The sequence below is a fragment of the Capricornis sumatraensis genome, chromosome 7 (assembly GCF_032405125.1).
Source record: "Capricornis sumatraensis isolate serow.1 chromosome 7, serow.2, whole genome shotgun sequence".
In the NCBI taxonomy this organism is placed as follows: domain Eukaryota; kingdom Metazoa; phylum Chordata; class Mammalia; order Artiodactyla; family Bovidae; genus Capricornis; species Capricornis sumatraensis.
In genome coordinates, this window is record NC_091075.1 from 100,691,679 (window position 1) to 100,707,372 (window position 15,694).

Here is a 15,694-nt window from a genome sequence, read left to right on the forward strand (position 1 = left end):
CCCGGCGTTCTTCTGCGGTTTCCGTGCCTTGAGTCGGGGGTGAAAGGAGAGCGGAGCTGTGGTCGGAATTTTGCCCCAGGATGGGAGCGACCCTGGGCGGAAGGATTTTTGTGCCAGGGCCGCGGCTGCTGAGCGAGGTGAGCGGTCGGTGAAAAGCTTTCCCCACCGGAGATGGGCTAGGTCTCTCCCCAGCGGCTCAGCAGTAGAGGGAGGTGATGGGGGGCGGGGGGAGAAGGAGGTGTGGGAGACCTGGAAGCTGAGGAACCGAGGCGTCCCCCCCCCCCCACCTCCGCCTTGAAAGCCCGGCCGAGAGGTCGTTTTATACCCAAATAGGACCTTCTCAAGCGTCCCGGACCCATCGGTAGTCCATTCTGGGCTTGAGAAAAGGCTAACGTTTTGCAGATGAAAATTCTGCTCCCAAAGGGTCCTCCGCCGAGAGTGCTGGGAGGCGGGGCGCGGCGAAGGCGGGAGGCCGCTCGGGGAGGCTGCGGCGCTTTCCGCGTGGATCCCGCCTGGAGGCTCCCCGTTGGGTGGCGGAGGAGGTGGGGCCAGGGCAGGACGCAGAAATAGGGACTCCCGGCGTCCGCGCGCAGCCCGCCGGCGGTGCAGTCCTCGGCCGGGCGCCAGGTCCGCGGCGGTGCGGTGCGGTGCGCCTCGGGATCCTCGTCCCGGAGGGCCTCCGTGAGTCACCGCTGGAGTTGTCGCAATCGCCACCCAGCGGAAATCGGACCCGGGGTGGAGCCGGTTCCCCGCCGCGCTCGCGTGTCTCCGCGCTCGCTCCCAGGTCTGCGCTCCAGGCGACGGCTTCGGCGGGGGGCCTGGGCCTCTGGCTCAGAAGGAGTTAATCGGCCGCGGCGAGGAGGAGCCCGAAGAGGAAGGAAGGAAATTGCTGTCCTTCTGAAAGTTCTTTTTTTTCCTTCTTTTTACCCTCGCAGAGGTGAGTGCCGGGAGGCGGCGGCGTTGACTCCTGGGAGCCGGGCTCCGGCGCTGCTGCTCCCGGAGTTGCCTTCGGACTACCTGGAGACAGGGACGGCCATCGCACTCGGACCTCCTCCGGGGACCCCCGTCGGGGTGCGCTGAGCCATGGATGGCGCGGAGCTGGCCGGGCAGATCCTCTACGCCTGGCTGACTCTGGTGTTCGGCCTCATACTCCTGCCTTCGGCCTTTGGGGTGTCTTTGGGCATCTCTGAGATCTACATGAAGATCCTGGTGAAAACTTTAGAGGTGAGTCCGTGGAGCGATGCTGCGCTTCCCTCCTCGGAGGGCTTTGGCGGGGGCGGGGAGGGGAACCCGGGGCGATGGGGAACAAGGTTAGAGCAGAGAGCCGAGGAGACGCCAGGAGACCAGGAGGAAGGTCAGTGGTCTGGAAGGAGGTGCGTTTTAGTTTATCCTCGGCCGTATCCCGGCTTCTCCTGCAGAGTTGGAGGGATCCTGAGACCACTGGACCACTTTGTTGCTGTGGTTGGAGGTAGAAAGACCCTCACTCCCTGTTATTATGATGATGATTTTTACTCATCTCAATGACAACGCTTCCCTAGTAACTCAGACGGTTAAAGCGTCTGCCTGCAATGAGAAGACCTGGGTTCGATCCCTGGGTCGGGAAGATCCCCTGGACAAGGAAATGGCAACCCACTCCAGTGTTCTTGCCTGGTGAATTCCATGGACTGTAGCTTACCAGGCTGCAGGCTACAGTCCATGGGATCGCGAAGAGTCGGACACGACTGAGCGACTTCACTTCACTTCAGTAACAACGCGACCGCCTTTTTTATCACCGATATTTCTTTATGTTCTTTAAGCGAGGCAGCCGCCACCTCATTCTCCTTAGTTTGTACAACCTCAGGTTTCAGAGGTCCTTCTGTGGACTAAGGTTTCCCGTCTAGAAAGGCATCAAGTTTATGCCCCAGATAAGAATGGATGGTAGAAAGAAATCTGATTATATTTTAGGAGTCATGGAAATTTAATCTAGCCAATAGCACTTGACATGTCACTGAAAATCTATGTTTTCTTTGACTTCAGCTCTCCCTACCCTCCTATTTTCCAAATTTTGCAAAGAAAGGTGTTAGATGGGAGTGGCCCTGATGAAACAACTGTAACTTGCCCTTCATACAGGGTTTTATTAAGTCATGGAGGGTTCCCTGTGGACTCTCATCAGATGTAGGGAGAGCAAATGTTATCCCCCCCTTTACACGTAAGGACACTGAAACTCTAAGAAGTTCAGTGGTTTGCTTGAATCAAGCAGTGGAGACAGTAGTCTAACTGAAGTGAGGGCCTGTAGCCTAAACGTTAATAGTGCAAACTCTGGGTACAGATTTGCTTTGACTTGGTACCAAAATCCCAGCTCTGCTTCTCAAGAGGGAACTCACCTACTTCTTATGCCTCATGTTCCTTATCTATAAGATAGTAGTAACGATAAGAACTACTTCCATAGGGTTGTTAAGTGAGTTGAGTGAGTTAAAATATGTCAAGCACTTCAGATTGGTATCTGGACATGTTAGGTGCTGTGTAATGTTTGCTGCTATTAAAAGAATAATATTATTGGGACTTGCCTGGTGGTCCAGTGGTTAAGACTACATGCTTCCACTGCAAGAGACACGGGTTCTATCCCTGAGGATCTTACATGCCTGTTTCTCTAGCTGCTACAGAAGGAAGCTTCTAATGTGCCTACATGCCTGCTCAGTGATGTCCAACTCTTTGTGACTCCACGGACTGTAGCTTGTCCGTGTGGTTTCCCAGGCAAGAATACTGAGTGGCTTGCCATTTCCTCTTCCAGGGGATCTTCCCGACCCAGGGATCAAACCTGAGTCTTCTGTGTCTCCTGCATTGACAGGTGGATTCTTTACAGTACCTTCTTACGTGGGTTCTCATTTTTCTGCCCTTATTCTCTGTCTGCCCACGGCTTGGCTTTATTTGCTCTTCTCCCTCAGCCAGGAGAGTGGCTTTCAGATACACATTTCTAATCTTTTATCTCCTACCTGGAGATTACCTGTTGATCATCCACCAGCTGCTGCTGCTGCTAAGTCGCTTCAGTTGTGTCCGACTCTGTGCGACCCCATAGACGGCAGCCCAGCAGGGTCCGCTGTACCTCGGATTCTCCAGGCGAGAACACTGGAGTGGGTTGCCATTTCCTTCTCCAATGCAGGAAAGTGAAAAGTGAAAGTCAAGTCACTCAGTTGTGTCTGACTCTTAGTGAGCCCATGGACTGCAGCCCACCAGGCTGCTGGGTCCATGGGATTGTCCAGGCAAGAGTACTGGAGTGGGGCACCATTGCCTTCTCCCCAACCACCAACTAATCTCCTGCAAATCTCTTCTACCTACTCATCTGTTTTATTGCACATTTTTGTTGCACTTTATGGTTGATTTTCTGTCTAGTCTTTAAGTTATATTTGACTATTCATCAGTCCTCATGTTTTAAAAGTTCTGTTGTTTCTACTTGGGAGATATTTCAGTCTCAAACCTTCCTTGTTGACGTCACACTTTGGACATGGTCACAGATAAATTTCTAGAGATGTGAATTTCCTAGCTGCCTCTTGCCTTAGATCATCTCCCTGTAGCAGATGATTATTTTCAGCTGGTGTTCACTCTTAGAACTCTGAAATGACCGAACTGTTCTCCCACATAGTAATATCTCTTGGAACCGACACTCCAAGTGAGAATAGAGTAAATCGCACACTCTGTCTTCCCAGGTGCTGACTCCTGAATGCTTGCGTAAGTCAGGTACAGCTAAAGAGACGTCAAGGAGCCTGGCCTGCCCTTCCCTGTAGCGTGCATGGGTGCTTGCATGCTCAGTAGTATCTGACTCTTTGTGACCTCATAGACTGTAGCCTGCCAGACTCCTCTGTCCATGTGGTTTTTCAAGCAAGAATACTGGAGTGGGTTGCTATTTCCTCCTCCAGGTGATCTTCCCAACCCAGGGACTGAACACAGTTCTTGGATTCTTTATACCACTGAGTCACTGGGGAAGCCCTCTAGTTGCTGTTAGCTTGGCAAATAACTTCTATACTTTGAAGAGATACCTCTAGTCCCGGATCTGACTTTCAGTGTGGCAGGGCCTCACGTTTTAATTTTTGTCCATCTAGATTTGAAGAGATTTCAGAGATGTACTCCTTGTTAGTGGAACTCAGGAATGCCAGTTTGCTTTTCCTGTATTTGCGTTGGGTCTTTCTTGCAGCTGCTGGGTCTTTGTTGCAGTAGGTGGGCTCTTCTTCAGTTGCAGCATGTGAGTGAGTGAAGTCGCTCAGTCGTGTCTGACTCTGCGACCCCATGGACTGTAGCCTACCTACCAGGCTCCTCCCTCCATTGGATTCTCCAGGCAAGAGTACTGGAGTGGGTTGCCATTTCCTTTTCCAGGGGATCTTTCCTACCCAGGGATCAAACCCTGGTCTCCCACATTCCAGGCAGATGCTTTAACCTTTGAGCCACCAGGGAAAGTTTCTCTTACTGTGGAGTATGGGTCCTACTGTGTGCCCATTCAGTAGTTGCAGTGCACAGGCTTAGAATTAATTTAATTCTAAATTAATTGAGAACTAGTTGAGTTCTCAATTAACTAATTGAGGGCCCTGGGCCATCAGGGAAGCCCAGGACTGGATCTGGTGTTTGAAAGACATTTGTTAGGCAGAGGTTGGTATAGTGGATTGTTTTTCTGCCAACTATGGGAATAATTCCCTTAAAGATTGTGCTGATTGTTTAATATTAAAACTTTTTATATTTGGACAAATACTCTACTCTTTGTTAAAGTCCATTCAAGGTCCAGACCTTCTGTTGCTCATTATTCCTTAGTATATTCTCAACTGACTCCGGGGTTTCTTTCTTTTACTTTCCAGTCCCAAGAATATGTGGCTTCCCAGATGGCCCTGTGGTAAAGAATCTGTCTGCCAATGCAGGAGACTTGAGAAGCTTGGGTTCGATTCCTCGGTTAGGAAGGTCCCCTGGAGTAGAAAATGGCAACCCACTCTAGTATTCTTGCCTGGAAAATTCCATGGAGAGAGGAGCCTGGCTGGCTATATATGTAGTTCTTGGGGTCCCAAAGAGTTGAACATACAGACTGAGTGCACACACAGCCCCAAGAATATTGTTTGGACTCTTTAAAAAAAATATTAATTTAATTTAATTAATTAAAAAAATTTAATTGGCTGCGAGGGGTCTTAGCTGTGGCATGTGAGATCTTTGGTTTTCATTGCAGCATGTGGGATCTTTTATTAATAGTTTCGGCATGCGAACTCTTAGTTGCTGCGTGTGGGATGTAGTTCCCTAACCAGGGATTGAACCTGGGCCCCCTGCATTGGGAGCTTGGAGTCTCAGCCACTGGACCACCAGGGAAATCCCTCTTTGGACTCTTTAATTAGAATTGAGTATTTCTCAGTTTTCCTTGGTTACAGTTTACATACCATTTTAAAAGGTTGTTTAGTTTTATACATTGTGTGTTTACTTTGATAAGTTTTCTTGACAATGGGTAGCTTTTTTGTGACCATAAACTCAAATTCTGGAAGTTGCAGTGTGAGGGGGTAATCGTCAGAAGAGCTGACTATGAAAACAACTAGTTGTCAAATAACTCAGCCAGCTGAGGACTCTTCTTAGCTTTCCAGTTCAGGTAATAATTATTTATTAAGTACCTGCTGAATGCTGCCTTCTGCATTGCTGAATATCTTTATGTGTATTCATAAGTCCTTGATATGGCAAACTACTTGAAAAACAGGGCTTGAATTCTTATCATAGAGTAAGTGAGTGATTCTCTAAACCAGTGATTTTCTTCACTTCTGTTTGTTTTTTTGTAGTTTTTATTTTTATTTATTTATATATTTGGCTTTGCCAGGGCTAAGTCATGGCATGCAAACTCCCAGGCCCCCTCTATTGGGAGCGCAGAGTCAGCCATTGGACCACCAGAGAAGTCCCTCTAAACCAGTGATTTTCTAGGGGTATATAGTAATGTTTAGGAAGTAGATGTGTCAATATTATGACTTTATATTGGAGAAAGTTGTTTTAGGAGTACAAACTATGAAAAGTAAAACTTCTGACTGAGGGAATGCATAGTCCATCTGTCTGGTAGGGTGTATTAATATATATTTAGATCTCTGGAAGAGAATATGAGTTTTTTATGTTTATCAAACAGGAGCATGGATTAAAGGTTGAATTATGCTATTTTCAACCAGGAAGGGTTAATGATGCCTGTTATTAATTGGCCTAAGGACTGTTATTTGTTGGCCTGAAGTTCACAATTAGAGGGAAATAAAGAATGGAAAGAGAATATAGGATTAATGGAGAAAAAGATGCAGGGGAGTGATACATAAATTGCTGAATCTAACCAGATATTGCAAGCAGTCAGTTCAGTTCAGTTGCTCAGTCGTGTCCAACTCTTTGCGACCCCATGAATCGCAGCACACCAGGCCTCTCTGTCCATCACCATCTCCCGGAGTTCACCCAGACCCACATCCATCGAGTCCGTGATGCCATCCAGCAAGCAATAGATAGATAAAAATAAATGTTAATGGACTTAATTTTCCCCTCAACTTTTGAAGAATAAGTTGGACACATGAACAGCTGCCTCCAAATTTCTGGCGTTGTAACCTTGGGCAGGTCATTGAAATATCTCCACCTTAGTTTCTTCCTGTGTATTTAGGAATATAGCTCACAGAGTTATTGTGCAGATTGAATGAGGAGAAGTGAATGAAAGCCCTTAATATACACTAGGTGCTCAAGTCTTAGTGGAGTTTGGATTGGAACACTCATTGGTTGTGTGTGTGTGTGTTTGCTCTTATGTAGCCAAGAATTAATCTACCTTCAGATCTGATGGGTCAGCACACATATTCAGAGCAGACTACTCCTGCCTTGTATTTTAGTTACTATTCTTTCCCTTACCGTCTCCTCCATTCACTAGTTATTTTTCTGGTCAATAATTTCAGGCGGTTAACACTTCTGTTGTTATAACACTCAGGTATTACCCCTGGTGTTGGAAATACAGTAAATCTTCTAGAAGGCCATGACTGTTAATGACAGAGTGCGCTTAGTCGCTCAGTTGTGTCTGACTCTTTGTGACCCCACGGACTGTAGCTCACCAGGCTCCTCTGTCCATAGGATTTTCCAAGCAAGAATAGTGGAGTGGGTTGCCATGCCCTCCTCCAGGGGATCTTTCCCACCCAGGGATCCAGTCGCGGCTCCTGTGTCTCTTGCATTGCAGGCGGATTCTTTACCCGCTGAGCCATTAAGTGACAATAAAAGAAAACTACCAAAGCAATGTGCTTCTTACTTAACTTCATTCCACAGCACCTCTCTGGGATAGGGTGTGTTATTCCCACTGATAAACTGAGGAGAGAAGGTTCAGAGAGGTGAGTTGACTGGACAGTGGCATACAGCTGTCAGTGGTAGAATCAGCATTTAACTTGAATCTAGAGCCTGAGTTCTTACTCTGCCAAGAGACCGTTTTGTTTTGCTACAGTTGATGGCCAGCCATTGAGTAGGCCTAACCTTTTGAAAGTAAAGCCGCTCAGTCGGGTCCAACTCTTTGCCATCCCACGGACTGTAGCCTACGAGGTTTCTCCATCCATGGGATTTTCCAGGCAAGAATACTGGAGTTGGTTGCTATTTGCTTCTCCAGGGGATCTTCCCAACCCAGGGATCGAACCCAGGTCTCTTGCATTGCAGGCAGACACTTTACCCTCTGAGCTACAGTTTTGTTCATTTTTTCCTTCTTCCTTTCCCTCTCCTTAGTTAATTATTACATGTCTTTTTAGCATGGAAACTGGAAGTTGAATTGCCTAGCTGATAGTGCCACGTTTTTGCAAATTTTGGCCCAAGCTTGAAACATTAGGCTTACCCATTTCTTTACTATGAATTGTGGACAGCTACTTATTTTCTTTCAAGAGGATTTTGAAATTAAGTGAAATGACAACCTGACTGAAAGTTGTCAGGACTTCCCTGGTGGTCCAGTGCCTAAGACTGCTTGCTCCCAATGCAGGGGGCTAGGTTTGACCCCTGGTCAGAGGACTAGATTCCATGTGCCACAACTAAGACCAGACACCGCTAAATACATAAATAGTCATTAAAAGCAAAAGCAAAAAACTGTGCTCGTCTTGAACACAGTAAGTGTGTTTTGGAGGACAGACTTTGGAGCTAGCATTTTAGGAGAGGGGCTTTGTTCTAAACCTCGGGTGATGACAGACCTGGAGCACGTCATGCTACTGGAGCAGAGTACCCATATTAGTTTGTTGCCGTAGCAGAATCCCATAAACTCGGTAGCTTAAACCATGGAAATTTATTCCCTCACAGTTCTGGAAGCTAGAAGTCCAAGATCAAGGTGTCAGCAGATGTGATTTCTTCTGAGGCCTCTCTCCTGGGCTTGTAGATGGTGCCGTCTTGTAGGTAGTGACCTGGATGGTCTGTCTTGTGTATATGTGTCCCTAGTTCTCCCTGTTTGTATAAGGATACCAGTCATACTGGATTAGGGCTTCACCGTAAGGGCTTCTTTTTAACTTAGTCACCTCTTTAAAGACTCAGTTTTCAAATACAGCCACATTTTGAGGTACTGGGGGTTAGGGCTTTAACACATGAATTTGTACAGTTCAGCTCATAACAGTCATGCGATACCGATATTTTCCATCCTGTCAGCATGAACTGATTGTCCTAGTCTAAGGTAATTCCCACTTATATAATACTCAAAAGCACATGCCCACATTAAAAAAAAAAAAGAGCTCCAAGATAAGGATGAATGTTTATTTACAAAATTTTATCTTAATCATATCTTTAGTCTACTTAACAACCAATGATAGGTACCAAGACTGTAAAGTGAAAAACCTTTCCCCAGTGGCTCAGTAGGAAAGAATCTTCCTGTAGTGCAGGAGACATGTTGGAGACATGGGTTCGATCTCCGGGTTGGAAAGAACCCTGAAGGAGGGCATGGCAACCTACTCTAGGATTCTTGCCTGGGAAGTCCCATGGGCAGAGAAGCTTGACAGGCTACAGTCTATGAGGTCACAAAGCATTGGACCTTGTGTGTGGTCACAAAGCACACACACACACACACACACACACACACACGGAAATAAACCTTCATCTCTACTGAGACAAGATGGGAGCATAAAAGTCCAGAATTTGAGAATTCTTGCCTGAGATCAGCAAGGGGGAGAAAAGGACGAAACCAAATTAAGACTCTGAGCCTGTTATCATTTGCAACTTGCCGCTTGAAGCCGGGAAGATTAGGCATCTATTTATAGGCTGTTTTCTAGGCACAAATGGCATGTTCCTGCTTTGCTGTTTGGGATGTGGTGCAAGGGTCCTGATACAGTCAGGTTATGCCCTACTTCTTGACCTTCATGTACATGTTTTAGGTTATTTATTCTCTAACACTTATTTTCTTATTTATTTTAAGAAAAAAAAAACAAAACCCTTTTATCCTTCTGCTTAATCCCTTCAAGCCCTGCAATAACTGAAGTGTGTTTTTTCATTTGTTTGTATTTTGCAAGGGGATTATGCTGGGTCTTTGTTGAGGTGCGCAGGATTCTCTTGTTTCCTGTGGACTCAGCAGTTGGAGTGCTCGAGCTCTCCAGTTATGGCATGCAGGCATAGTTGCCCTGCAGCATGTGGGATCTTAGTTCCCCAACCAGGGGTTGAACTCGAGTCTCCTGCACTGGAAGGTGAACTCTTAACCACTGGACGACCAGGAAAGTCCCAATAACAGGTTTTTGCCTTGACATGCTTAACAAATCCTGTCTTTTTGCCCCTTCAAAGGTGCTGAACTCTTAATTATAATTATTACAGTGACCTTCACTTCTTGTTTTGCTCTTCTCCTACCTCCCCGAGTCAGTTTAGGCACTGTTAGCTTCTAGAATTGTAATTATCTAGATGATATTTTAATTGATCCTTTCTCAACTGAAGATGGTAGCCATTGGGTTTTCTGGAATGCTGTCAAAAGAGTTCACTTGCTGCTCTTGAACTGTGATGTTAATGGTAGATGATTTGGTTAAAAAAGTATAAAAAAGAAAAGAGCAAATCACACCTTGCTATATTTCTTGGAGTTAATCTTTTCTGTTCTTAAATTCTCTCAAAACTGGTTCCTCTTAATCATAATATTTTCTTTATCTTAGTAGGTAACTGACCTCATGGGCAGATTTTTTAAAAAACTTTTGTTTCTTTGTTGTTTTTAAAATTTTTTATTGGTGTATATATAGTTGCTTTACAATGTTGTGTTAGCTTCATATGTATAGCATAGTGAATCAGTTATATATATATATTTTTTTTTTTTCACATTTTTTAGATTCTTTTCCCAAAATAGGCCATTTACAGAGTATTGAGTAGAGTTCCCTGTGCTATACAGCAGGTCCTTGTTAGTTATTTATTTTATGTATAGCAGTGTGTATATGTCTTCACCAGTCTCCTCAGTGACTTCATGGATTCCTTTCCAACTTTCCAAGTCTCACAATAGTCCTGCTGCAAGCTTCTGTCTGATATAGGCAGTTAGGCATCTTGGAGAATGTCTCATCCTTGAATGCCTAATTTGTTATGAAAATAATACTCTTTGTGTCCTGTGTTTATGTCTTTACATGTATTAATCTCATTTAATCCTCTTGGCAACCGTATGGGATAGGAACTATTATCCTCATTTAACAGATGAGGAAATTGAGGCTGAGAGGAATTAAGTAATTTTACACCCAGACAGAGTTGATGCTATAGTCTGTGCTCTTGTCCTTCATACTTCCTGACCTTTTCAAGGAGTAATTTATTGGATACCAGGTGTGTGTGTGAGTTTTAATAAGGTAAACATGATCTTTTCCTCATTTTTATTTGGGAATTATTGGTAACTAATATAAGAGTATACCTGGGACTTGGAATGCTATTATATCAGAGATTCAGTGGGATATCTCTTCAATTCAGATAGCATGAGGGCTTAATGATTAATTTCATGTTATTTAAGCATGGTTTAACTATGTTGTGTCCTGTCTGTGGCACATTTTGCATTCATAACTTCTTGTGTTTTCAACAGTGGGCCACATTACGAATTGAAACAGGAGTTGCAAAGCAATCACTCCTTAAAAACTCAGCTTCTGTCGGTAAGTCTCCCTTTTCATTATGATGGTTAAAATATCCAGATTGGGTAGATATGTTTCTACACAACTTGAATTTGAAATATACCCAAAATAGTGCATGTTCTGGGCCTTGGATTGTTCATAATTCTGTCCTTTATGCAAAATAGCAGCCTTCTGAGTTCTGGATGACTTTTCACTGTAGTCATACCATGCTGGTTCATCTGTGTGTTCTTACAGGGTATTTCTAAAGGTATGCATTTAAAAGTGGTTGCCCATGGTATTTAAATGGTCTTAAGAAAAAAAAGAGGGGGACTAATTGGACTACCTGGGGTTAAGTTAAACCTATGTTTGAGATTTCATTAGCACTTTATTCTAACTTTGGTTCTCAAAGTATGTTCCTTAAAATATTATTTCCTGCTAAAAACCAATTAGTAATTCATGAAAAAAAACCCTCCCTTGTGATATAAGCTTGGGAGTCACCACATGCTACTAATAATGTCTAGTAATAAAGGCTCAGAAAATTCCATAGTAAAGACACACTCCCTTAGTTTTTGTTAGAAGTGAGTTACTGAATCAACCGAGCTGACCAGTCCTTGCTTCTTTTTGTGTGTTTTTCCTTTGTCCCCAAAACCCCTTTCATGTGAGTTAAGAATTTTAAGAATTTTTTAAGACACGGGGTTCATAGGGGAGTAGAATTCTGTGGAAGCAATGGCAATGAAATTATGAAGAAATAAACCCTTGATTTAATTAAAAGAATTAGGCTGTATGTGTTTTCCAAAAATAATGTATAGAAACAATATTGTGCCCATCTGATTTAGGGTTCAACATGGTCAAAATGTCAAACACTTCACTAGATGGAATGGAATTTGCCTTCAATTCCATGGAGTTTATCTTCTGAAGGCTTGTCTAAGGAATTGTAGATGGAATTACACTAGATGGAATTTGTCTTCTGAAGGCTTGTCTAAGGAACTGTAGAAATTATAGTGCATTTTGGAAATAAAGAATTTGAAGGAACATATCTGTGCATTTTTGTATAATTAGATTGCTGTGTTCTAATGATTGAAGCAACTAGTGAGCTTTGTGTTGTCTATGTAAACACTAAAGGATTAGCACCGATAACATTTTTACCAAGATTGGGTATTTCCGGCTATACTTGATCCTCTTTTTATTGCCGGATACCCTCTCTGATAGCGACGAAACGACCTACTAACTTTTTTTTCTGGGTTCTCTTTAAATGTGTGTCCTGTGATTTAAGGAAAGAAGAAACTTTATTGCTAATATTTTGTTGCACTTGGTGAGACTTTGGGCTGTTGTTGACCTTAGATGAAATTCTCTGGGACCCTATAGATTGGGGTGGTGGCGGCCCATATCTTGGGCCATGAATTTAAAAGAGCACAAAGTGTTTCAATTTGGTAGTTAAGAAGATTAAAGTCACTAGGTAAGGGTGTTTGCAGCATTGTTTTAGTTTTGTAAAAATTATTTGTTTTTGGCCTTGTTGTAGCACTTAGGCCTCTCTAGTTGAGGCACACAGGCTTAGTTGTCCCAAGGCGTGTGAGGTCTTAGTTCCCGGGCCAGGGTGTCGAACCCGAGTCCCCTGCGTTGGAAGGCAGATTTTCAACCCCTGGGCCGCCAGGGAACTCCCTGTTTTAGTTTTTTCAGCCTAACGGAAATGAATATTTCCACTTGGATTTATTTATTTTTGTCATGCTCTTTTCTTTTCTGACTTTGATCTTTGCCTTTTCCTGGGTACCTCCAGGAGACAGTGGGAGTGAGCAGGAGGGGAAAATACACATCACAATGGTTGAGAGTCATCTGTTGACTCTTTTGATGTCATCAAACACTTTCGATGTCTACAAAATTTATCCTGTTTCCTTCAGAGTGGCTGCTCTTCCTTTTCAGCCTGTGCAGTTAGGAATTGACTATTGCAGAGACCAAGCATTTGTTGCCAGTGAGGTGGACAATGGATCCATAGGTGATTAAGACACGGTTCCTGTGGGGAGACGGGCATCTGACAGCCCACTGCAAGAAATGCTAAAATAGCTGCATCAGCAGAGGATGACGTGAGATCTCATGTAGGCTCTGCCATGTGCTGCTTTCATCTCTGTTAACCCCACAACTGTGCTTGGTATGCCCCTCTCCTCCTGACTTATGTCCTGCTTGGGTCGCCTGGTGGCAGGGTGTGTCCCCTGTGGATACATTCTGGTGCTTGGAGTCAGCTGGGAGGTAGTGTCACAGTCCTTAGACAGAGGCAGAGGGTGATGAAACCTTGAGCACTTGTGTGTCTGGCTGGTGCAATCTCCTGCCTTTGGAGCATCCTGTCTCTGTCCCACAGCCAACTGGAGCACAAGTCAGGGTTGAGCCGGGCAGAGTTTAGGCAAGGGTCACTGGCAGGCCACAGCCCGGGGGTGCGGGTATGATTTTGAGATGTCCGAATGATGTGGTGCTGATGAAAGGTTTGGGGAACCGAGAGGAAGAGATGAGCTAAACAGGGATGAGAGTTATATTTATTTTCTGCATCCCAAAATTCTCTCTGCCGCTCTTACTTGGTGAAACGCATTTTTGGAAACACTTTTCAAGTCTCCCTCTCCATTTAAACCCCTCTTGTACTGTATTGGGTTGGCCACAAAACTTCTTTCGGGTTTTCTGTACCGGCTTATGGAAAAACACAAATGAACTTTTTGGCCACCCCAGTGTTTTTTCTGTGCCTTTATTGAATAAGCTGATTGAAAGCTGAACTTTGGCAAGTGTTATCTTTGTGCTTAAATACTTCATTGCCGTCCTTGACTGTACTCTACTATGACTTTTATTAAAACACGGTCTTAACTCATTGAGCTTTAAATATAATCATGAAGAGGCTCTTTAAGAAGCTCTATCATTGTACATTCCTCTTCTAGGTTAGGGTTAGTGTTAAAACAGTGGTGAATGTCAATTTTCTCCTCCCTTCAAGTAACTATGTTATAAAGGAAGCATTCATCTTAAGTGGAGAGTACAGAGTTGCCCTCTAACCTAGTTTTTCTGCCCTGAGAGCCGATGTGCTGGAAGGTAAACTAAGAAAAGAGTCTTGGTTTCTTTGCATCAGCTGTGCTGTAGCCATAGGACACATGCATCTCCTTGGAACCCTGGAACGTGATTTTCAACAACTTATTTTACTCTGTTGTAAATAGTGGAAGGGACCTTTGGACTATAAGAAGCCACTCGCCTCTTTCTTTGGGTATCTGAGTTCCAGGATTTAGACTGTCAGAAACTGTGATTGTCACTGAAATGAATGTCATTAATTATGTCATTTTCGTGACTCAAGATAAATTCCACTGTAATTGCCTTGTGGTGCTAGGATACCGTGATGATTAGCAACTGAATGTTGACAGGCAGGAATTAAGGGCCTGCAGTTGCCCTTACCTGGGGAGTGAGTCACAAACAAAATGCGTAGAGGCTGTGGCTCACACCTGCTGTGTTCCCTCGTATGTGTTGCTGGCCTTGTTCTCTGGTGCGCGTGTTGCTGGCCTGACTCAGCATTATCGTCAGTGGGGAAACACACTTGCCTCCTCCGGTCCTCCACCTTGCTCTGTTCCAGCAAGGATTTGGGGTCACGTGGCTTACCGTTAATTAAGCCCCTGGGCTAAATTTTTCTTCTCTCCGACATCTCTTGCCCCTCAGCACCCCAACTCCACCTCTCCCTTCTCCCAAACATACACAAAGGACAAAATACTGTGGTGAAGCTTCTGATGGACCTGTTCAAGGAGAATTCAGCCTGACTAATGTCTCCCACTAATTTCATTCACATTTGGAATTCTTTTGTGAGAACTGACTAACCATATTGATACCAGTACAACACTATTATTAGTAGTAGTTGTTGTTGCTATTTCATTGCTCCGTTGTGTCCAACTCTGTGTGACCCCGTGGACTGTAACCCACCAGGCTCCTCTATCCATAGGATTTCCCAGGCAAGAATACTGGAGTGGGTTGCCATTTCGTTCTCGAGGGGATCTTCCTGACCCAGGGATTGAACCCGGGGTCTCCTGCCTGGCAGGTGGATTCTTTACCACTGAGCCACCTGGGAAGCCCTGTAATTCCATTTATATAAATCAACCAGGAGAGATGAATCCACAGACACAGAATACAGTCAGGGGGTAGGGTGGGGGGTAAGGAGTGACTGCTTCACGGGTTCAAGTCTCCCTTGGTGGGAATGAAAATGTTCTGGAACCAGATAGAGGGGCAGCTGCACACTGTGAATGAGTTAAATACCACTGAACTAGACACTTGAAAATAGTGAATTTGGTGTTAGATAAATTTCACCTCAATTTTTTTTTCTTCTTGCCGTACCACAAGGCATGTGGGATTCTTTACTGCTGAGCTATAATGACAACTTAGTTTAGCGACACTTTGGAGGACAATTTGGCAAATGGCAACCCACTCCAGTGTTCTTGCCTGGAGAATCCCAGGGATGGGGGAGCCTGGTGGGCTGCCGTCTGTGGGGTCGCACAGAGTCGGACACGACTGAAGCAACTTAGCGGCAGCAGCAAAGTTGAAGACCTACTTATTACCCTTTAACTCCTCGATTCCTGTGATAGCGAACCTATCCAAACTCAGCATGTATGTGTTAGGAGGCATATTATGAGTGCATAGAAACGTGGAAATGTGGAGGTGACCCACTTACTCCTGAGGAGGGAAGATTATGTAAGCTG

The 15,694-nt window shown here is 44.7% G+C and overlaps 1 protein-coding gene across 1 annotated transcript in view; it reads left to right on the top strand.

Annotated features, from left to right (window-relative positions):
* The first annotated feature begins 706 nt into the window (after positions 1 to 706).
* Positions 707 to 15,694, top strand: part of GPAT3 (glycerol-3-phosphate acyltransferase 3) — a 64,553-nt gene continuing 49,565 nt past the window's right edge. The window contains exons 1-3 of the mRNA XM_068975171.1: positions 707 to 784; positions 936 to 1,224; positions 10,970 to 11,036. Coding sequence (XP_068831272.1) covers positions 1,084 to 1,224; positions 10,970 to 11,036 — 208 coding nt within the window. The 5' untranslated portion in view covers positions 707 to 784; positions 936 to 1,083. The remainder of the gene's footprint in view (positions 785 to 935; positions 1,225 to 10,969; positions 11,037 to 15,694) is intronic.